Below are 24,002 nucleotides of genomic sequence, written 5' to 3' on the forward strand. Positions count from 1 at the left end.
AGGTGCCATCTATTAATTAATACCATGTAAATGAAACTTTTAAAAATCAAATCATGTTTTCCTGTTGACACACATAATTTGAGACATGCCACTATCATGGTAATCATTTTCCTTTACCTCTGTTGGTAGCTATTTTAAATATCTATAAGGTCTTAATTTGGGTGGCAATTTTTGTGATTTTGAGAGCTAATAGATTTTAACTTAGGCAGCCAAACATGGGATCTTTTCTGTGGTGGACGTTATTTCTGTGGAAGATGAAAGCAGTCTATGTCCTGCACCCATCACTTCTAATTCTCCCATGTTTTGGTCTCCTGTACCTTGATTTCAGTGTTGATTTTGGAAAAATAAATGAGATTTTCCTAAAAATTTTGCACTTGATTTCTGAACCATCATGTTGCAATAATATTTTTAGGTTTTGATTTTTTTTCCATTCATTTTTAAAAAACTCATTTCTCCAACTAAAACCCATGATGTGTTGCTATTCCCCCACTCCCAGCTCAATTTGCCTTTGGGGTATTACCTGTTTCTCTATAAAGTGTTTTATAATTTTTTTTCTAACTTGCTTATTTTTACTGGCTTCTCCCATCTCCTGTTGTATCTTCTACATTTGGCTTTAGCCTCTTAATAATATCTTGTGTAATTATACTTCAATAAAGATGTTTAAAAAAAAAAAAAAAAAAAAAAAAAATAATATCTTGTGTAAAGCCAATTGAATGACCTTCTATCTTTTTGTCTTTTCCAACTTGTCCTAATGCAAATATTCTAAATTTTGCACAATTGAACCATCTTCATTAGCTAGTAGGACTGACCCATCAAGTACTAAATAAATATTTATTACTTACATTGAGATATTCTTTTGATAAAAATGTGCTTATGCCCGAGTAAAACCAAAAAATAATAATAATAATAATAATAATAGAAGATTAATCTGAGAGCAGTTCTCTTGCATTTGAATGGCAGAGTCTTTTGAAATCAGGACTGCAAGTTGAGAAAAGCACTGAGCACTAAGGGAACACTCATTCACATTTGGTTGATTTATTCCCTACACAGACGGACTGTGGTAGTGGGAGGTGTGACTCACCGCACGTCAGCTCTTAGCCAGTGTCACTGCTTGAGTGGTGGTATGAGTCTCGTGTGTCTGTATAGTGTAATGATGCCTGTATTCCAGCACTCGGTTTTTCTACCCCTTTGCTTCGAAACTAAATTGATCTTTTTCTAATGTGAACAAAGGGGTCTATATGTAAAACTTATTGTAAGGGATCATTTTAACAGAGTTGTAAGTGTGACCAGAATATTTTTTAATGGCCTGTTTTACTACATTAGTATTTTAAAATAAATCTTCAATTATCATTTGAGTGGGGAAATCTTTGTTGGTTTTTCTTTCCCCTGGTGATAGTTTAATTCTAAAGTGGCCAGCTTACATCTTGCTGCAAACTTGATTGATGATAACATCATTTTATACTTGTTTTTTATTTCAGTCATATTTCATTAAACTACTGATGTTCATTCATTAACTACTTCTAAAAAGCTCCTGGCTTGATTTCCCCTCTGCTCAACAACGCCTGTGCCCTACACCTGTTCTACTTTCTCTTTTCTCTTCCTTTCTTTCCAGTGCCTGTTTTCTGCCACATGCCCATCAAACCTAATTGCATCTTTGGGAGAGCTTTGGTGAGGCAGTTCCTTGGCCCTACTGTCCCTTGGGGATTTAATGCGGGTGGAATGTGCAGGTGGCCCTCGAGCCATGTCAGTGGCTGCTACAGCTCCCAGATTCTAAAGGCTGGTCACCTCAGGCCCTAAAGTTGTTTCAAGTCTAGGGCATTTTAGTCTCAGGATAGATATGGCAGGAATAATACAATCTGGGTCATTTTGTCAATGGAAATTAACCTCCAGCTCTTCTGCTAATTTTACATAAAAATCTGTGACATGCAGACTGTTTTTAGTCTCCCTCAAATTATAGTGCTTTAAGACAATTTTCATGAGTGTTAATGTTTTTCTTTTACAACTGAGTAATATTACTGTCACAGAATTCCTAATCATATATATATTTTTAACATCACTTCTTTGATACCATTTAAACTTTGGCCTTATATCTAAACCTTAGAGAAATTAAAGGTGAAATATGAGAACCCAAAAGGCACCCAGCATAGGACTTTGGGGTTCATTAAAGCTGAGTTAAATTTTTTCTTCAAATGAGAAATACAGCTATAATGCAGTATGCCATATGCCTTCTTAAAATTCTGTTATTTTAAAAATACAGTTATTTTTTTCTCCAGACTTACAAAGAGATCTGTGCTCTTATGCAGTTCGGAAAGTAAATCACCCTTAATCTAAAAATCCATTGATTAACACTTGTTACAATTTAGGGGCATTTCCTTCCTATCTGTTTCTTTTCACTTTTTAAACAAAATATTTTAAACACACACAAAAAATACGTGGACACTTTGTGTATTGACTCCTATATAATGACACTCAGATTTAAAATGTTACTGTTTTAGAAAACAAACTTATGGTTACCAAATGGGAAAGGGGTTGGGGGAAAGGACAAATTAGGAGTTTGGGATTAGCAGATACAAACTACTATATATAAAATAGATAACAGGTCCTACTATATAGCACAGAGAACTATATTTAATATCCTATAATAAACCATAATGGAAAAGAATATGAAAAAGAACATATGTGTGTGTGTATATATATATATATATATATCACTTTGCTGTATACCAGAAACTAACACAACATTGTAAATCAACTATACTTCACTCAAAAAAAATAAAATGTTAATGTTTTGTCATATTTATTCCTAGTTTTTTCTTGGCCTTGTTCATATGTATATATGTGTGCATATATTGAAACATAATTGGGATCATGTTATATACACATAGTTTTATAATTCTGTCTTTTCTTTAACATTTTAAGTATTTTCCCATATCATTAAAATTTGTTTAATGCTTTGTTGCAACACTAAATTTGTTCTAGTGTATGCACAGATTTTCTGTTTTTAAATAGTGATAATTCTATTCCTATTTAATTAATTTTACATTTACTTCTAGTTCTTTTAATATATCACATACTAGACATGACTTAAAACACTGTTTTTCAAAAAACTGCAGGTTGCAACTCGTTAGTGGGTCACAAGATCAATTTAGCCAGTTACAGATTAAGAAAAAAGAATAGAGAAGATCAGGGTATTCCTGTGATTCTTTGGCAAACATTGTGCATCTTCTAGTCAGTTCTTTTGTTTCAGTTATCTGTATGTAAATTTAAAAAAATTTTTGACTAGGGGTCACAGTCACAAGCATTATTAGGAGTCTTATCAACCAACCCACCTCATGTATGTTAGATTTGACATCCATCTTTTATGCTTACATTTTCTGGATTGATTTATTAGAACTAGATATATTAAAGTGGGGTAATCAAATTGTGAAACAAACTCTATACCTCTAGATTTTAGCACTGGAGGGAGTTCTCTGTGTGGGGGTCTGGGAAGTGCTGATTTTTCCCATTCAGTTTTAGTCTGGGGAGCTTTGAGCTAACTCGAGGGTGATGATCCCTTGTAGGTGATAAATTGTTTCCTTAATATTTGATTATCAATTTACCAAAAGATTGTGATTTGAATCACTGGCATACATTAGAATTCTGAACTCTTTTTTTTTTTTTTTTTTTGATAGTCCATTGTGGGGATGTACCACAGTTTATTTAAACAGTTCTCTACTGATGAAGAATTCTGAACTCTTGAGCATAAATCTCAAAAGTTTTCTCTCATGCTCCAATTCTGCCATCCTACCTCAGCTCTCCATCTGGAAGTACCCCTACCTTCTGTTAAAGTGAGGGTAGCCTCCTCTCACGGGTACTGATGCAGTAGTGAATTCAGTCAGTTCTCCTAAATGAAGAAACAAAACACATAAACACTCCAGTATATTGAGTTCTCTCTATTTAAAACTTAAGATAGGTCCTTTGATATGACATGATTCTTATATACAGTAACTTTTTGACATTGCATTAAAATAAATCTCAGCATGTTTTCTTGGAATGATTTGGGGCTTTTCTCCTGTGTGGCTGTCACTTTTAAAGAATCCACTATGATTTAGGAAGGAGGGACTCAAGACTTCAGAGCTGGATGGTTGAATGTAGCAAATGGATGATAGGAGAGATGAGGAAAGTTTGGAACAGCAATAGGTCTATTTGGGAAAGATGTTTACGATAGTGTCTGCTTCTCTACTTCTTGGAAGTTATTTATTCTCTCATCTTGCATTTTTTGAGACCTATTCTGTGTCAGTTACTCTGCTTGGTGCAGGGCATCCAAAGATAACTAAGCCTGAGAGCCCTCAAGGTTCTCATAGCTTCGTGAGGAGTACCTGAGAACAAATAATTAAATAGCAAGGCTGCAAAGGCTCCTGGACTTTGGAGTCCAAATTATGTCTAAATCTTGGCACTTATATTACTAGTTGACTAGTGTAACTAGTAATTATTTAAGTTCTCTAAGCCTGCTTGCTAATTCTCCTCATCTGTAAAGAGATATTACCAGTTGCTTTACGTGGTTTTTGTGAGAATAAGAGTGTATGCATGTACACATAAACAGCACATGCCTGGCATTATAGTATGTTGTAAGCATTGTTGTCTGTGTCATTGTTGTCAGTTTTATTATTCAGTGTATTAAGTGCCAAACTAGAACTTTATAATAAATACTCTAAAAGCCCATGGAAGAGGCAAATACCTGGCCCCAGTTCCTGTACACCGCACACAGTTCTCTGCCTCTGTTGTGCATATATGTTCACTCTTATTTCTGGGTGTCTGTGGAGACCCCTTTTATTTGTTTGTGGACATACTGTGTTCTTTCACATGGGTCACTCATCCTTCCTCAGTTCCCTACATATAGGAGTTGTCTAAGATTCCCTTTCTCTTCCCATACCTTCCTTTTCCCTCTTCCCTTCCCCTTCTTTTCTCCTTTTTCTCCCCCCAAAATCTCATCCATCAATTCCTACTGCTTCAGCCATCATCCTCTACGAAGATGCTTCCCAAATCTATACCTGCAGCATTTCCAGGTGCCTGCTGGGCATCTCCATCTGGAAGTCCTTCTTGCATTCAAAGTTAACATGTCCAAAACTGAACTCATTAATTCCCCATTAACACTCATTTTCTTTCCAGTCCTTGCTAATGCTAGCATCATCACCTCCGGCAAACAGGATTGAATCTTAAATTCAGCCCTTATCTTTCCTTTGCTTCCTGATCCCTTCCTGATGCCTCCCTCCTGCAGTCAGTTGGCCAGACTAGCCTGATCCACCTCCATGCTGCTGCCATCATTCAGCTTTTCTTTCCCATCCCTGCTGCCACTACCCTAATTTAGGCCCTCATTATCTCTCACCTGGAATATTGGAAGAAACTACTCCTAACTAATCTTCCCTCTCCTTTCCCCTGCACCCAGCACACTATTGCCAGAGTAACAATATTAGGCCCAGAGTAACACTTTTAGTCTTTAGTTTTAATCACATTGCTCCCTTGCTGACAAATCATCCATGCCTTCAGATTGCCTGCAGAATGAGGCCCTGACTCTAAACCTTTCAAGGCCCTTCACTCTTCAGGCTGTCTTCTGGGCTTGTTCACCTTCACACATTGCCCACATGGGCAGCCCCACAGCTCCTGAGCCTGCTCGCCATACTTTTACCTGCTTATTACTCTAACCTGTTCCTTTCTCCTAAAGTACCATTCTTTCCATTCCAATAACTCCATCCCACTTCTTCCTCCATTCTCTGCTCAGGGAAATTTGACCATCTTTAAGGCGCAGTCTGAATTCTGTCTCTACTGTGAGGCACACCTCTAGCAAGAAGTGGTTTTCTTTCTTCCTTTGTTACTTTTTGTAACAAAAAGAGTAGCTTTTTGTTACTCTACTATCTTTGTTATCTGTTCCTTAATATTATACAGTTTAACCATTTTTGGAACACATTATTATAGCTCTTTTATTAGACCTCTTATTTCTTTGTATACCTCTTAGTACATAAGTGTTGAAGAAATAGAATTTGAGAGAATATGGAAAGATGCCATAACTGTCATTTGAGGATTTGAAATACTTATAGGATAGGGTTAAGGAAGAAAAACTAGTTAATAGTTGTGGAAAGATAGGATGATGCAGTAGGAACTGCAGTTAGCCATAGAAGCCATAATGTGAGAAGGCTATAGAGCTGGGTTGCACAGAGTTCACCTGTTCAATCCTTATTTCCATGAAATTGTAAATCTATTAGAATATTCGTGTTTACTGTTGATCTATTGTAGCTCTGGAGCAGAATTTTGAAGGCCAAGTTTGTCCCCCCAAAATTCAACTTACAGACTTTTCAGAATATTATTTTAAATTAGTGATATATCTATATTAGCTAATTTCCCAGGACTACATAGTATCTGACATATATTTAACTTGAGTTGAAATATTACTTTAGATTTGCTACACCTCTTGTTTGTCCGCCAAGCTACCCCCATATTTCTCATTGACTGCCACAAAAGTTTTCTAACCAGTCTCCTCATATCCACTTTGTCCCCCCCCGAAACACACACCTAAGTCATTTTTCCACACTGATGATAGAAGTTTTTCTTTTTTCTTTCTTTTTTTGTATTTTTTTAAAAATATCTGATTACATGACCAGATGCTTAAGTTACTGTGGTGGCTTCACATTGCTCTTTGGATAAAGAGCTAACATCCAATCATGGCCTGTTTGACCTGTGTGGTCTGGTCTCCGTCTGCCTCTAGCCTCATTTTGTACAGTGTACTCAGCCTTGCATGTGCTCATTCTTGTGCTGTGGAGACACTCCCCTTACCTATTCTCTTCCCACACCCCTCTTTTACATCTTCCTTTGGGTGTCAACTCGGTCATCATTTCCTAAGGAAGCCTCTGACTTTCCCTGCTAGGCTAGTTCCCAGTTGTAAGCTCTCACAGCATCATCTCTCTTTTTCCTTTGTGGTATTTATTACTATTGTAATTTTACATTTATTTGTCATTCTTTCATTATTACCAGTCTCTTCCACTAGGTTGTAAGCTTCACAAGCTCTGTGCCTGGTTTTGCTCACCATGACATCTATGCCAAGCACAGTGCCTGATGTATGGAAGGTTTTCGGTCTGCATTAGTTGAATGAATGATAAAGGTTTTTTGGGGTTTTTTTAAAAATATATATTAGTGAAAGGAAAACAATTCTGTAGAATTTTAGTGATAAAGATTACAAGATACTAAATATTGCTTTCGTTTATGACACTTTGATGATGTTAACGAATTCTCCCAATTTTTATACTTATTATACATATTGTAGAGTATTAGATAATTTTTTTTTTAAGCAATTTTTTTTTTTTTAACTTTGGATTTATTTATTTATTTATTTATTTATGGCTGTGTTGGGTCTTCGTTTTTTGTGCGAGGGCTTTCTCTAGTTGCGGAAAGCGGGGGCCGCTCTTCATTGCGGTGCGCGGGCCTGTCACTATTGCGGCCTCCCCTGTTGCGGAGCACAGGCTCCAGACGCGCAGGCTCAGTAATTGTGGCTCACGGGCCCAGTTGCTCCGCGGCATGTGGGATCTTCCCAGATCAGGGCTCAAACCCGTGTCCCCTGCATTGGCAGGCAGATTCTCAACCACTGCACCACCAGGGAAGCCCTAGATAATTAAATGTAGTAAAGTGAGATAATAAAGAATCACAGAGTAAGAGAAAAACCCAGATGTTGAATAGTCCAGGCTTCCCTCTAATGTGTTGTATCAGAGGCTGTGCAGCTTCTTAAACATCTTTATTCTCAAGGGACTCAGCATCAACAGAGACTCCTCTGTTTTTTAATTTCTTCATGTCGAGCCAAAATTCACCAGCTATATTTTCTGTCTATTAGTGCCAGTCTCTACTAAAGTAATACTTACCAGGTCTATCGCCTATCCTTATGGTACCCTTTCAGATGAGCAGACAGTCATCATGTACTCCTCTAGCTTTAATTCTCCCAACCCTGCCCTTCACACACTGTGTTCCTGCCCTATTGATTCTGGAGACAGCTGTGTCCTCTTTCTCCTCCAAACTTTCACACATATTGTCTCCTCTCTAGAACACTCTTTTTTCACTTCCCCTCTTTGCTTCAGCTCCCCTGACTACTTCGTCTCATCCTTTAGGTCTCAGGGAGGTCCCTTTCACCACTCCTTCACCCCTGCTTAGGTTAGTTGCCCTTTCTCTGTGCCTATGTTAGTTGCCTTTGTTCATCTCCTAAAGTAGCTCATGCCACATTTTATTATTATTTTAAATCCAGACTGTATTATCCACAAGAAGGGAGACCACAGCTCACCATTGCTCACCATCATGTCCTCCACTCTCTGTTTAGCACTGTACCTGACATGTAGTAAGCATTTACTACATTTTTGACTGCATAAATTTGAGAACACCAACTTTACTGTTCTCCAAGTTAGCATTCATTTTATTTTATTTTTTTTGGTCAGCCAAGCATGTGGCAGTATATGATTTCACCATCTTCTGGATATGCTTCAGCTTGTCAGTATTTCTCCTTAAGAGAGGCACTCAGAATAAATCATAGTGTTCCAGGTGAAGTATGACCTGGACTATATGAAACATTAACTCTGCAAGTTTAGAATCCTAGGGATTCTAAAGTTAGAAAAGTTTAGATTTCTTTTCTAAAAAAAAAGATTCTAACGTTAGAAAAGGAAACAGTATTTATAGGAAATTATATATGCTGGTAGTGGGTAAGACTTTGAGAGATAGAAGGAGAAACAGTAAAAGAAAAAGAAAATATAAGAGTTGAGAAAAAATAGATGGCAAAAAAGTAATAAGGAGAGGGACTTCCCTGGTGGCACAGTGGTTAAGAATCCGCCTGCCAATGCAGGGGACACGGGTTCGAGCCCTGGTCCGGGAAGATCCCACATGCCGCAGAGCAGCTAAGCCTGTGCATCACAACTACTGAGCCTGCGTGCCACCACTAGTGAAGCCCGCGTGCCTAGAACTCGTGCTCTGCAACAAGAGAAGCCACCGCAGTGAGAAGCCCGCACACCACAACAAAGAGTAGCCCCCGCTCGCCACAACTAGAGAGAAAGCCCGCGCACAGCAACGAAGACCCAATGCAGCCTAAATTAATTAATTAATTAATTTTTTAAAAAAGTAATAAGGAGAGAGATGTAGTTTTCTGATCACCTTATCACCTTCCGTGTGCTTCCACAGTGGTTTATGCTTCAATCATGTTGTCTGTTCCATACAATGACTACAGAAAGTAGATGTTGTTAATCTCATTTTACAGAAGAGGTGATAGTCTGAGTCATACAGCTAATAAACGGCAGAAGAATTTTTCAAACCTGGTTCTAAAGTGGTCACTATTCTACTGACTTAGCAAATAGTTGGTACATGAGGTGAAGCAGGTGGAGAATCACTATAGCATAATGGGTAAGCATGTATATAGACTCTAGGGCCAGGTGTTCTGGGTTCAAATCCTGGCTCTATCAAGGCTCTAACGCCTACTGTCTGTGTTACCTTGGACAAGTTGCTTGATCTCTCTGTGTGCCTCATTCTCCTCATCTGTAAAATCAAAATAATTGTGGTACCTTCCTCATAGAGTTGTTGTGAATTAATTTAATTAATATATAGTAAAATGCTTAGAATAGTTCCTGGCATATATAAAGTCCTATGTAAGGATTTGTTGTTGCTGCTGCTGCTGTTGTATTTTGATGATGATGATGATGATGATGAATGTGTCCTCTGTGAAAGGTCCCCTCTCTGAGAAATTTGAGGAAGGTGTTGTCAGAACTGTTGCCAGGACTATTTCTTCAGCGTGACTTGGCCAGCTGTCAGAGTTGTTACCCTCATATCCTTCATTAGAGGATATGAGTTCTTACCTTCACATCCTTCATTCCTAACCAGGCTCAACCCCCCAAACACACAGCCACACACACATCCTCACCTTCCTCTTTTCCCTTTCTAGAATTAGGAGCCAATTCAGAGCTTCTCTTTAATATTATTATTATTTACCTCAGGTAATACATAAATAAGGGTCTAGTAGCATAAGTTAAAATCTGTAATTCAAAGCAAAAAATTTGGAGAGCGCTCCCATTTTACATTTTCTTCTTCCAAAATAAGGTGCTTCCCAGCCTCCCGACCGTTCAGGTCTGTAGGATTTAAGTAGATTGTTACATAATAATACAGAGCTTTGGACATTTCTGGTGATTATTTGTTTCTACTATAATATAGCTTAATTACCTTAAATTAACAGAAATTAGAACTTCTTTGTAAAAATCATTAACCCCTCTAACTTGCTGAAGGTCACTTACTAGATTAAGGAGAAAATATAAGTAGAGAAAGAGCTGTAACTGTTGTCTTGCAGAGAGCCTGAAGATCGGTCTTATTTTGAAACTATTGAAAGAGCAAGAAGGGACCCTTTTAAAAATTTATTTGGAGGCATGAAGGGTGAAAATTTTCTTAAGTAATGGACTGACTCATTAATTTTGGCTATGTTAACTTACTTTAAATTAATTCGTTGTTCAGAATTCACCCAAGGAAGTCTTAATAATTCAGTAAAGTATTAAAATACAAAATTTTACTGTTTTTAGAAACAGAGTCACAGATTTGGAAAGCAAACTTATGGTTACCAAGGGGGAAAGGTGGGGGGAGGGATAAATTGGGAGATTGGGGTTGACATATATACATGCTACTATATATAAAATACATAACTAATAAGAACCTACTGTATAGCACAGGGAAGTCTACTCAATACTCTGTAATGACCTATATGGGAATAGAACCTAAAAAAAAGTGGATATATGTATACATATAACTGATTCACTTTGCTGTACAGCAGAAACTAACACAGCATTGTAAATCAACTATACTCCAATACAAATTAATAAAAAAATTTTTACTGTTTTCACCACATTCAACAATTATATTTATTTATTATTTATGTATACTTTAGTATAACCTATTTGATTAATGCTCATGAACATTGTTCTAAATATTAATTTATTATAATATGTTACCCATAGTTTTCTGTCTTTTTTTCTTTTTTTAATGATGCCATTTAGTTCTTGTATGACAACCATTTGCGATACTTAAAGAAACATGTAATCTTAGAAAGTATTCCTGACCTTAGTTGTAGTAAAAATTATAAAAATTCAATCCTCATAGCAAAAAAAATTACATTCTATGTTAAAGACTAACATTGTCTAGAATGATTATTCTTTGCATAAAAAATAAGAAATGGCAAGATATTTGCCCATGGCATTCATTTCCATTTTACTTCTCAAATAAATTTTCTACTTGTGAAGACAGAAACCATTTTTTACCACTTCCCCTTACCAGCATCATCGCCACATAATACCACTTCATCCAAGCCATACAATTTGTATTTCACCTGCTGGAAACTACCACAGAACAGTTTAAAACTATGGGTTCCTCTCATTATCAGAGCAAATGGTTAAGATTGCGTGGTAGGGTATAGACAGTGGGAAAACCCAGAAAGAGGAGGAAGCCAAATCATTAGGCCTCACAATTTTGAGATTGTCACTTTCAAAACCAGCCATGGGTTTCTCTAGTTGTTTCCTGAACTTGTTGCTTCCTCCTGTTAACTCTTTCTTCCACCAATCCTATTTCTTTTCAACAAGTCCCATTGTCTGATTTTGGAAGCATGGGTGTATTTGCAGCAATTCTCTAATTTGATCTGACTGATTTTGTGAGGGTGTGTTAATCCTCGTCTTTCTTTACTTGTTGGCAGGGGCCTTGTACACGACAGCCAGAATAACCTCCAGTTGAGGGGCTTGGTGGTGCTACTTATTTCTAAGGCAGCTGGACCCAGCAGTGTGAATGCTTCATGTCAGAGCTATGACATGGTCAGTGGTATCTATTCATGGTAAGAAGAAATTTTGACATTGCTCTCTAAAGCGTGTTTTCTTACAGTGGTCTGTAGAAATCACTGTTTAGTTTTTTGTCATTCTCTGATTCAAAGATAGATTAAAATATTTTGTAAAGTTAAAACATGGATTTTTATTATTCTTAACAAATCTAATAGGCTTAGCTGCTTTGTATGTAACTCTGGTAAATTTTGTGTCTAATACTTTCATTTCTGCCTTGAGCATTTAAACTTTCCTATTGAACACTACCCTCCTGCCCCATCATGGTGTCATTGTTTTTCTGTAGAGAACTCTATGTCATTTAGTCCAGGATTCATGATTTTTAAACCTACTCAATATGATAACTTAGTTGTGTATATAATGATGCAACTACCATTTTAGGAGATGTCTACTTCAGTGCTATATCATTTATTTTATTTTGCTTATTTTTATGGTGAAGAGGTTTTTATTAAAGTGACTGGAATAAGAAACTTTTACACCTCACACATTTAGATTAAAAAATAAATTTATGAGTACGTATCAGTCATTTTTGCTGCATATAAAACAAACTTTAAATTTTCAGTTTTGCTTTTTTAAATGACTGCATGTTTTTTAGTAATAATATATCAGATCTTAGCAGTATACTTGGCACTGTGTTAAAAGCCTGTATGGAAGTAATAGTCTGCAAGTGGACTTGGGCACCTGAAATTAAAACCACCTGGAAACACGGGTGACAGGAAAATTTTCCTCACAAAAAGAAGTATTTCTAGAAACTTTGGCTTACGGTTAATATATCTTTTATTGATTTACTTTAAAAACAAATCCACATCTTAGATTTTTTTAAAATTCCTGGTAATCTTACCCATAAATGTTTTTTTTCTTCTGTAATATTTAAAGATGACTAGCTTGCCTGCTATGAAGTCCAGTGACCTTCTTCATTAACAAGCAAGCAAAAATTATCACTATTGGGGTTACAAATGGCCTCTCCTCTAGCCAGGGTAATTTTGCAGAATTTTACCATTGATCCACGTAAGTGTCTTCACTAGAAGAAATATCTTGGGATCATTTTCAGTTCCTGTTCACTCTGAGATAATTTATATTTATTTAGTGCTTTGTAGGTTACTGATCATTTTAATGACAGTTATCCCATTTGATCCTTACAACAATTCCATAGGTAAGAATTGTCGTTATACTTATTTTACTCTTGAGAAAACTGAGTTTCAGAAACCTTGAGATGTTTTTCAAGGTGACATGACTAGCAAATGAGGAAAAGTTCAGGCTCTAACTATAGTTCTCTTTCTTGCAAATCTCATGTTTTGTTGGGTTTTTTTTTCTTCTTAATTTTATTCGGCTTTTCTAGTCTGATTCAAAAAATTTATTTCACTTGTAGATTAGACTAGCCATTAAATTAGTATACCAAAAAAGGTCTTCCCTTAAGTATGTCTAGGAAAACTTACGAACGGACAGTAACTTGGCAAATCTTCAATATATCTATCTACATCCTTCCCCAACCTGTTTGAATTGGAGCTCAAAATTTTACCCTATAAATTTTGTAGAAAAGCAGTTGGCTGAGTTCAGTTGAAATAATTAGAGAAAATACATAAACATCTACAATGAATACCAATAACCTGTTAGTCCCTGGAAAGGAATTAGACCTCACATCACCTTGTAACCATGTATCTCTATTTCCTGTTTGGAACTCCATTGATTTTTCAGTCTCCGACTTTAACCGTTTTATTGGTCAGTCATCTGCTCTTTTTTAAAATTTATTTATTTATTCTTGGCTGAGTTGGGTCTTCGTTGCTGTGCGTGGGTTTTCTCTAGTTGCAGCGAGCGGGGGCTACTCTTTGTTGCGGTGCACGGGCTTCTCATTGTGGTGGCTTGTCTTTGTTGTGGAGCACAGGCTCTAGGTGCGCGGGCTTCAGTCGCTGTGGGATGCGGGCTCAGTAGTTGTGGCGCACGGGCTTAGTTGCTCCGCGGCATGTGGGATCTTCCCGGACCGGGGCTCGAACCCATGTTCCCCCTATTGGCAGGTGGATTCTTAACCACTGTACCACCAGGGAAGTCCATGGTCAGTCATCTGCTCTTGCATTTGGGTAGCCATACACGCCTCTAATGAATACCAGCTATGGTTTACTATCACTAATCCTAAAATAACACTTGGAAGTATTTGACACATGATAGGTGTTCAGTAAATATTTATTGCATAAATGAATCGTCCCCATTTTATAGAAAAAAACTAATGCTGAGATTAAGACTTGTCTAAAATCCTCTAGGTAGAAAATGATGGAGTTGGAATTTAAATCTAAAGTGTATTTCTTTCTACTATGCAGATGTTGTTATCTTTATTGTATGTACACAGTGCACTATGTTGTGACCTCGTGTTTCCAATTTCTTATTTAGCCTCTAAGAAATAGCTGCATCGCCTTCTGATCCTTTACAGGAACATAATGCATTTGGTAGATGGTCGTTGTAATATGAGCAATTATAAAAGAACTTTGCAAAAGAGTAGGTGGTACATTATGAATATAAAATTTTTCCAAATGGCATAAATGGGTTTCATACCCAAGTGTATAGAATCCACAGTTACATTTAGGGAATAATCCTGGTTTGTGGTTCCAGGCTGTTTTTCTGTAATCAAACTTTATCTAGTAAGTCATTGGTGATGCTTGGGTGTTCTACACGCTGGTTAATGTGAAAATGTAATTTGGCATACTACTACGAGAAACCGTTCATTTGTTTCTCTGTCCCTGAAGTCATTTGTTTGGCTCCTGCTAGCTTAATTGTTCAAGTGTAACTTTTGCTGGAGGCTTGTATCTATAATGCCACAGTGAATTATTTAACATTTGAGGGAAGTACTGATTTGGGAGCTTTTAAATTCACCTCTAAACTACTGGGATTTACATTGTTGGTGTTTTTCTCTCATAAACTTGACTTTGATGTCAGTTAATGAAACCTGAGTAAATTACCTAAGGGAACAAAAGTGAGTTAGGTGACCTCTTTTGTTTGGCCTAAGGATATAACTGCTGGATATATCTTGTGGATGTGTCTCGTGAACTTATCACATAATGGCCAAGAGAGGCAGAATTTAGGCTAAAATATAATAACTACATTTTGAAAAACAGGTGAGTCACATTTATAAAAATGCACTGTAAACATCTGCCATAACCTTTTTCAAGCAAGACCATGGACTTTAGGTTTATTCCACCGACCCTGACTTTAAAAATTGGTTACAAAGGTGATCAGGCAAAAAAAGTATTACTAAATTTACAAGCATCCCTAGCCACAACTGAGAAAATGTTTATAACTTATTCTTTTTTTTTTTTTTTTTTAATTTATGGCTGTGTTGGGTCTTCGTTTCTGTGCGAGGGCTTTCTCTAGTTGCGGCAAGTGGGGGCCACTCTTCATCGCGGTGCGCGGGCCTCTCATTATCGCGGCCTCTCTTGTTGCGGAGCACAGGCTCCAGACGTGCAGGCTCAGTAACTGTGGCTCACGGGCCTAGTTGCTCCGTGGCATGTGGGATCTTCCCAGACCAGGGTTCGAACCCATGTCCCCTGCATTGGCAGGCAGATTCTCAACCACTGCTCCACCAGGGAAGCCCATAACTTATTCTTAATGATAGGATGTTTATATTTTGTGTACAAAAGATAGATCATGTAATATATAATACATAGCATAACAAAGTATAGACTTCTCTAGTGTTACATGATTATTACATTTAAAGAAATGCAGGTGAATTTTGTGACTAATGGTTCAATTTTCTCAGTTGGTTTAGGAAGACCTGACTCAAATATTTCTCATCTAACTAGGAATTATAAACAGACCACAGATTTTCACTCTACCTTCATTCCCTGAAATTTCCTACCACCTCTTGTTAACTGTATTAGAAGCGATGAAAACAAGTTTGCCAAGCACATTTTCTTTTCTTCCTGAGTATTCAGCTAGACTACATTTCTCAGCCTTCCTTTGCAGTTGGCTGGGCCGTATGAATGAGATCTAGCCAATAAAATATAAGCATAAATGAAATTTACAATTTCCTGACCATAAAAATCTTACATTTGCAGTATACCTTAAGCAGGTGATCTTGGAAGTGACCAATGCAAGATGAAAGGTACCTGCACCCCTTGGAGGAGAGCCACCTGTCCATCAGGAATATCCATGTTGACTTGATGTGTGAGAGGAAAAATCTGTTTGTTCAACCACTTAAACTTTAGGGTTTATCTGTTAATAACAGTGACACCTTAATTAATATCTTGCTGTTTCTGTCACCCAGTTATCCCAGTGAATTTGGTAATCCTTGGTTACTCCCACTCTTTTATCTTCTGTGTCTGATAAACCACCAACTCACAAGTTTCTCCAGGTCTCTTTTTCTTTCAGTTAACTTTCCCCTCTCCTGTTACAGGTCTTTGTTACTTCATGTTTATTTATTTATTTTATTTTTAAAAACTTATTTATTTATCTATTTATTTTATTTTTGGCTGCGTTGGGTCTTCATTGCTGCGCGTGGGCTTTCTCTAGTTGCAGCGAGCTGGGGCTACTCTTCATTGCAGTGTGCGGGCTTCTCATTGCAGTGGCTTCTCCTGTTGTGGAGCACAGGCTCTAGGTGCGCAGGCTTCAGTAGTTGTGGCGCACGGGCTTATTTGCTCCGCGGCATGTGGGATCTTCCTGGACCAGGGCTCGAACCCATGTCCCCTGCATTGGCAGGCAGATTATTAACCACTGCACCACCAGGGAAGCCCTATTTCACATTTAGATTTTAGCAATGGTTGTCTGTTGGGTCTCTGTGTCTCTAGATGTTCCTCCTTCAATTTTTTCCTATTGGGTCTTGTTAAATTGAACACCCTCCTTTGATCACTCATTAAACAAACTCTTATTAAGCAATTACTGTGTGGTGTTCCAGGCACTATACTTAGTGCAGGAGATACAAGCTGAATACTGTATAGTATTTACCCTCTGTGACCTTATTAGCATCAAGCCAGGGAACATACAAGTTTACAAACAATTGTAATACGATGCTATAGATACTGTAAGTAAAGTATAAACAGAATTCTTTGTAGCAATTAAATATGTTGGGAGAGGAAAGGAGAAAATTTCAGAGAAAGAGACCATTTGAACTTTACAAAATAGGGAATTTATAAGTGGGTTTTGAAGGTAACTAGGAGGTTGTCAGTTGGAAGAAAGCAGGTAGTCAAGGGGTTTGGTAAAAGGTGGTTGCGTTCTAGGCAAAGGAAGTAAGGAACAGACTGACCAAAGACATGTGGTCTGGTACATAGTACATAGCAGGGCCCACAGAGTGCTGACACTGTAGTGGGCACTCAGTACATAATTGTTATATGAATGTATGAATTTACATAATAGAGACCAGGTTCATGTATATAGATGTTATGGATTGAATTGTGTCCCCACCAAAATTCATATGTTGAAGTCCTAACCCCTCGTTCCTCACAATGTGGCCTTATTTGGAGATAGGGTCTTTATTGATATAATCAAGTTAAAATGAGGTTATTAGAATGGACCCTAATTTAGTGTCCTTATTTTAAAAAAGGGGAAATTTGGACACAAACATGCATATACCAGCAGCACACCCTGTGAGCATGAAAATGGTTTTTTTTCAAGCCAAGGAGAGGGACCTAGAACAAGTCCTTCCTTCATAGTGCTGGCAAACTAATATATTACAGAATACTGATGAGGAGATGGTGTAGAAAAGAAAGGTTGAAGTTGAATTGTGAAGGGCCTAAGGAATTAGAGCTATATCCTGGAGAAACAGTGGGGAGCCATCCAAGAGGCAGCAGAATAGACTTGGAATCTGGAAGCAGACTATATCACCTATTAGCTGTGCCTCAGATTTCAGCTCTCACATTTCAGAGAGTGGTTTTAAGAATTAAATGAGTGAATAGAGTAATGCATAGCATAGTAAGCATTCTCTAAGTGTTTATTCTTTTTTTTTTTAAATTAATTAATTAATTTATTTATGGCTGTGTTGGGTCTTCGTTTCTGTGCAAGGGCTTTCTTCTAGTTGTGGCAAGCGGGGGCCACTCTTCATCGCGGTGCGCGGGCCTCTCACTATCGCGGCCTCTCTTGTTACGGAGCACAGGCTCCAGACGCGCAGGCTCAGTAATTGTGGCTCACGGGCCCAGTTGCTCCGCGGCATGTGGGATCTTCCCAGACCAGGGCTCGAACCCATGTCCCCTGCATTGGCAGGCAGATTCTCAACCACTGCGCCACCAGGGAAGCCCCTAAGTGTTTATTCTTATTCATAGCTATTATAAAGGTCTTTAAGCAAAGGAGTCACATTAATATATCTGTGCTATAGAATGTAATTAGTTGAGAAGATAACCCAGAGAGTTGAGGTCCAAGAGGTAGAGAGAACCAGCCAAGGAATTATTGAAGTAGTCTAGGTGATTGCTGAGAGGGAAAACAGAGACCTGGAGAGGTTAAGGAGTCTTTACCTAAAACAAGAGGTTAGCAGTTGGCCAAGCCAGACTCAGACACAGACTCATTAGGTCCTTTGATCTCATGCCGTTTTCTACCAACATTTCCCAATTTGTGCTTCATTTGGGATGAAGGTTTTACTAGGTCGTCAGTGGGACAAAAGGTCCTGTGGTCAGATAAATTTGGGCATGCCAAAAGATTGCTTCATTTCAGAAATCTGAAGAATTGTTAGGTATATGTGGCATGCATCACGAATCTTTAAGAAGAGATATTGTTTCCCAGTTATTTTACTATAAAACCCTGTAACCCTTTTAATCTTTGCCAATCTGGGAGGGGGAAACTATGATTTTTTTTTTTGACTGTCAGCAGTACATCTTGTAGAATGCTGCAAAACAGTTTGGTAAACGCTATTTTATGTTAGGGTACCTAACTTTGAACCCTAATGGGGACTCTGTGAGGCGGAAATAACAGAGTCACCAACCAGAAAACTGAGACTCAAAAAGATGAAGTAACTTTCTGAGATCCTACATTAAGTGATCAAGTAGGGGAAGAAGTATATCATGTTGGTTATAAATTGCCTTAGTTTAAATCTATCACTTATTTGCTATGTGACCCCAGACAAGTTAGGTCACCTCTCTGTACCTCATAGGTTTGTTGAGTGGATTAAGGAAGGTAATATGAATAAAACACTTAGAAGAGTGCCTTGTGTGTAGACTGCGCTTAACAAGTGTTGTCTATTATTGTTATTCCAGACCCCTGTCATGCTGCTTTATGTCCTTTATCGGATTTCTCACATGCTGCCACCTTCTTCTTGCCCACCGTTCTCTGTCTCTGTTTGCTAGAGATAAATTGTGATAAGTAGAACATGCAAGAATGAAAAAGTATTAAATGAGTCAGGGGTAAAGTGATTGTTATTTTCGCCTTTTAGATGGTCTGTTGGCCGGGGTACATGTGGGTACTGGTGAATTTTAAAGCATGCCAAGTATATTTGTAAAGCAAGTACTTTTATCTTACTACTTATTTGGCTTCTGAGTGGCAGATGAGCTGATGAATAGGAATAAAATTATGGACTGATCTTTTTCTGTATTTATTTGTAGTGCTGATAAAAGAAGACTGTGTGCTCTATGTGCCATTAAACACAGTTCAGATGATGTGTTTTCTTCATACTAGCCCAGCATTCAGCATGTTCCTAGCACATGGATGACAGTCAGTGACTATTTGGTTACAGCTGAATAATAATATCTATTATTATTGTTATTATTATTTAATCTTGAAGCAAGGAAGACCTTTCTAAAATGTTTCAACACTCTGGACCTATAAACAAAAAGATTAACACATTTGACTTCATTAAAAAAGAATTCTTCAATGGAAAAAATTTCCCATAAAGTCCAAAGATAAGTGCCAAAATTATAAAAATATTTGCAGCATACATGACAAGGGTCCGAGTTTTAATAAACAAATCAGTTGAAGATCTTATGAATCAGGAAGAACATAGTACAACACAGACATGGACAAAAGACATGAACAGGCTGTTCAGTGAAGAAAACTCATAGATGGTTAGTAAACAAAAGGGGAAAAAGGCTGGACCTCATCATACAGGGCAAATTTTTAAAAAATCATAGTTTCCCCCTGTCAGATTGGCAAAGATGAAAAGGTTTGATACTCAGCATTTCTTTGTGAGGAAGAGGCACTTGAATGTTTTGTTAGTGGGGATGTTAATAGGTATAGTTGCTTAGAGAACAATTTGGTAATAGCAGTAAATTTTATTTTAATCCAGCTACCCTTTGATTTAGCAAAATTGTGTACTGATGTATTAGCATAAGTGCTCAAAGATGTATGTATAAGAATGCTCTTTGCAGTATACTTTGCAAGAACAACAGCAACAAAGGAAACAACCGAAGTGTCCACCAAGAGGGCACACGTTGTTATTGATGCAGGGGAGTATCAAAGGATCGTTTAAAAGAATTAAGGAGATCGGTATATGCTGATCTGGAAAGAGCTCAAGGAACATGTAAGAAAAGCAAGACTGAGAAACGTATTATAGTTTGATCCTTTTTGGGCTTGACTGGGTGGGCAGTGGATTTTTATTTGCATGAAAAATATCTCAAAGGAGACACAAAGAGCTGTTAATAGTGGTCACCTCTGGGGAGCGGCAGCTGTGGAGGGAAACGGGATGAAAGACTTTGTTCATTCTTTGTCCTCTTCAGTGGGCTGAATTATTTTTAATTTATACATGTTTATTTATGTACTTCTTAAAAATTAGTAAAAATTTTTGTTGAGTGTTGGTAGTTAGCTTAGAAATTCTATCCTACTATTAAAATGAGGGCCTTAGAGGCCCTGAGCTGACTTAAACTTTTATCTCTTGCCCTCTTTGACAGGGTCAGATATCCTATGAAAATGCGTAAACTCTAGCTGTTTTTTAAATAAAGAAAGCAGGAGTGAAGCAAAATGCTATCTTTTGATTAACTTTCTTAGGTTTACCATCCATGTTAAAATGGACACTATCAATTTCTTGGTAACTGTGCTTATTCTAACTCAGTGTATCATTCAATTGATTAAGATTAAATTAATGACTAAGGTTAAACATGCAAAGGTGATTGTTGGGCTTAAAGGACTAATCAGAAAAAAGGCATTATAAATATAACTAAGTTAACCTAGAAAACATCTTATAATCAGATTACTGACCTTAACATTACTTTCTCCTTTAAGTGAAAATTGGTCAGGCTTGGCGTGCTGTTAGAGGAAGTGGTGGTGGAATACTTGGAGGCCTATATAATTTACAAAGACAAGTGGAGAATATAAAAGCTGTGAAAGAGGCAAGTCTTTTTTTTTTTTAAATAAATCTTTAAATTTAGGGAATTGGACTAGGTCTTAGCTGCAAATATTATGGTTCATAATTTATCATTTTTAATGTGGTACTAATTAGCTTCTGATGACTTCTAATTATAGTAACAATAGGCTGTGACTATCAATCCTCACCTTCACACTGCATATTAGAATTCGTCTGGCACTTAAAAATGCCAAACAGAATTAACAAACCATATTTCCCTTGGTGATTGACCAAATCAGAAAACACCATAAGAAATGACACTTAAGTAGGAACGTGTTGATTATATTATTGATTTAGGGCTCAGTTTTATTAATGTGAAATAATTAATATTGAAATAGATAGCATTTTAAAAGTTATGGTTTTTTTTTTTTTTTAAGATAGCATGTGTAGGGGACTTCCCTAGTGGTCCAGTGGTAAAGAATCCGCCTTCCAATGCAGGGGACGCGGGTTCGATCCCTGGTCCCACATGCCGCGGAGCAACTAAGCCTGCGCACCACAACTACTGAGCTTGCGCACCTCATTGAGAGAGCCCGCGTGCTGCAAACTACAGAGCCCACACGCTCTGGAGCCCGCACGCCACAACTAGAGAGAGAAAACCCGCACGCCACAACTAGAGAGAAGCCCAAGAGCTGCAATGAAGAGCCCATGCGCTACAGTGAAAGAAAAGATGCCGCATGCCTCATCAAAGATCCCACGTGCTGCAACTAAGACCCAATGCAGCCAAAAAAAAAAAAAAGATGGCATGTGTAAATGCATAGGAAAAAGTCTGGAAGAAACTTCACCCACCTGATGATAACTATGGTTGGAGGAAGTGGGGAGGGGAAATGGTTTGGAAACAGGTATAGGGGATAGTCAAAGGGAACTTTATTTGTAATATTTCTTTTTTTAAATAAAGAAAATCCAATTAAAATAAACCTGAAAATTAAAAGAAAGTTATATTTCATACTTATAAAGCAATAACAACCTATTTAAGAAATGTATCTTTTTGTACTACAAGAACCTCGAAAATGAGGAATTGACAGTGATTTAAAATGATTATGCTGGGCTTCCCTGGTGGCGCAGTGGTTAAGAATCTGCCTGCCAATGCAGGGGACACGGGTTCAAGCCCTGGTCTGGGAAGATCCCACATGCCGCAGAGCAACTAAGCCTGTGAGCCACAACTACTGAGCCTGCGTTCTAGAGCCCACGAGCCACAACTACTGAAGCCCGCGTACCTAGAGCCCATGCTCTGCAACAAGAGAAGCCATTGCAATGAGAAGCCCGCGCACCGTGACGAAGAGTCGCCCCCACTCCTTGCAACTAGAGAAAGCCTGCGCGCAGCAATGAAGACCCAACACAGCCAAAAATTAATTAATTAATTAAAAAAAATAAAAAGCAACACGAAGACTTTAAAAAAATAAAATGATTATGCTGAATAATTGAATTCAGAGTAGGCTTTTGAAGATAATTTCCTAAAGATATCTCAGCTCCTTTTCAGAGAGATCTCAGGAGATGAAAGCATGTGCAGTTTGATTACATATTCCTATTGATTGTGTTCCATTTACAACAAGAAAAATAAACTCCAGGTACAAATCTAGCAATATTACTAATTCATTACAACCAATACTTATTTTCTTCATTAACTTTTTATTGTTATTTTTCAACCTACACAGCATGCACAAATGCAGCAATTATATGTTGAGTAAGAAAGGGGAAGACTCTTTATGTTCCATGTAGTGTACCTCAGAAGTCTTTACTTCACCAGAGCTGTTGGAAAAACACAAAATAGGAACAGCCTCTTAAAAAACAAGTATAATTCACCACAAAAAGTAGGTGGGCTCAGTTACTAATCTACTCAGCTGAGAGTTAATCCTATATGAATATCTTGGTACAGATTAGCCTGCCTGACTATATCACAACAAAAAACAAGCTGCATAAATTGTTTTGTCAATAGTGAAAAAGTTTAAATCTTTTCCTTAAAGAAGGGCTATATGTTGACTAGTAAGAAGCCACAGTCAAAGGCATTGTCCAGTGTCTAATTCTAAATTTTAAACTGTGCTTAATTCTTGACATTTACTGTACTAAAATGTTAGTTCTATTAGAAGAATTGCAGTCATTTAAAATGTTTAATGACAGAGTTTGCTTAATAGCTTCATGACTTACTGTTATCCTTTGAACCCAAACTCAAGGCACCCCCAGTAGTTAACAGTGTGATATAAAAGAGACTTGGGTAAAGGGCCAGAGATCTGGGTTCTTGTCTCAAATCTGTAACTGATTAGTTATTTGATCTTAAGCAAGTCACTAATCATGCTGTGTGATTACTCATCTATAAGGCAGATAGGGATAAAATGGACTTTAAGTCAGAGACCTTAACGGGCATATATCCAGCTGGTTCGAGTAGCCTGTGGTCCAATATAGCACATCCTGACCACCTCCTCTCTGCAAGGCACAGGGCTAAGCATTGAAGGAAATGCAAATATTAATAAGAAATAGTCTTTGACCTCCAGTGACAATAGTCTTTGACCTCCAATTTATGCATCTAATAGTCTTCTGACACTATTGATGCAATTTCATTTCTAGAACTCTGTTTCTGGAGCTTAATTTCTAGAGCTGTAACCGTATTCACTCTTGGGTCCACAATCCACCCATGTCCACTCACAGCCATTTGTTTGATTAAAGACAGTCCTTAATACCCTTCACCTAAGATGCTAGGAGAAACTGGCATCTACAGGTGGCTTAGTGCCCAAGGAGCTCCTTCTTCGCTATCCTCTTGTTCTTGCTCTTGGACTGGGTAGCTGGGTGGTAATGGTAATAGAGGCAAAGAGAGCAGATTCTCAGGTTGGTTATCTCTAACCCTGTAATCCTTCTTCTCTACAGTCACTGGCATATTGAGTGTCCATTTTCTATTATTAAGATTGCCCTATTCC

General features: G+C 37.6%; 1 protein-coding gene across 6 annotated transcripts in view; it reads left to right on the plus strand.

Annotated features, from left to right (window-relative positions):
- The window catches only part of PDSS2 (decaprenyl diphosphate synthase subunit 2), a 264,539-nt gene that overhangs the window by 88,886 nt on the left and 151,651 nt on the right, over positions 1–24,002 (plus strand). For 5 of the 6 annotated variants that reach the window (XM_061207024.1, XM_061207027.1, XM_061207022.1 and 2 more), the window contains exon 2: positions 11,720–11,854. The exons of the other annotated variant lie outside the window; for it this stretch is intronic. In XM_061207024.1, coding sequence (XP_061063007.1) covers positions 11,720–11,854 — 135 coding nt within the window. The remainder of the gene's footprint in view (positions 1–11,719; positions 11,855–24,002) is intronic. 6 annotated transcript variants of the gene reach the window in all.

Source organism: Eubalaena glacialis, chromosome 12, assembly GCF_028564815.1.
Source record: "Eubalaena glacialis isolate mEubGla1 chromosome 12, mEubGla1.1.hap2.+ XY, whole genome shotgun sequence".
Classification (NCBI taxonomy): domain Eukaryota; kingdom Metazoa; phylum Chordata; class Mammalia; order Artiodactyla; family Balaenidae; genus Eubalaena; species Eubalaena glacialis.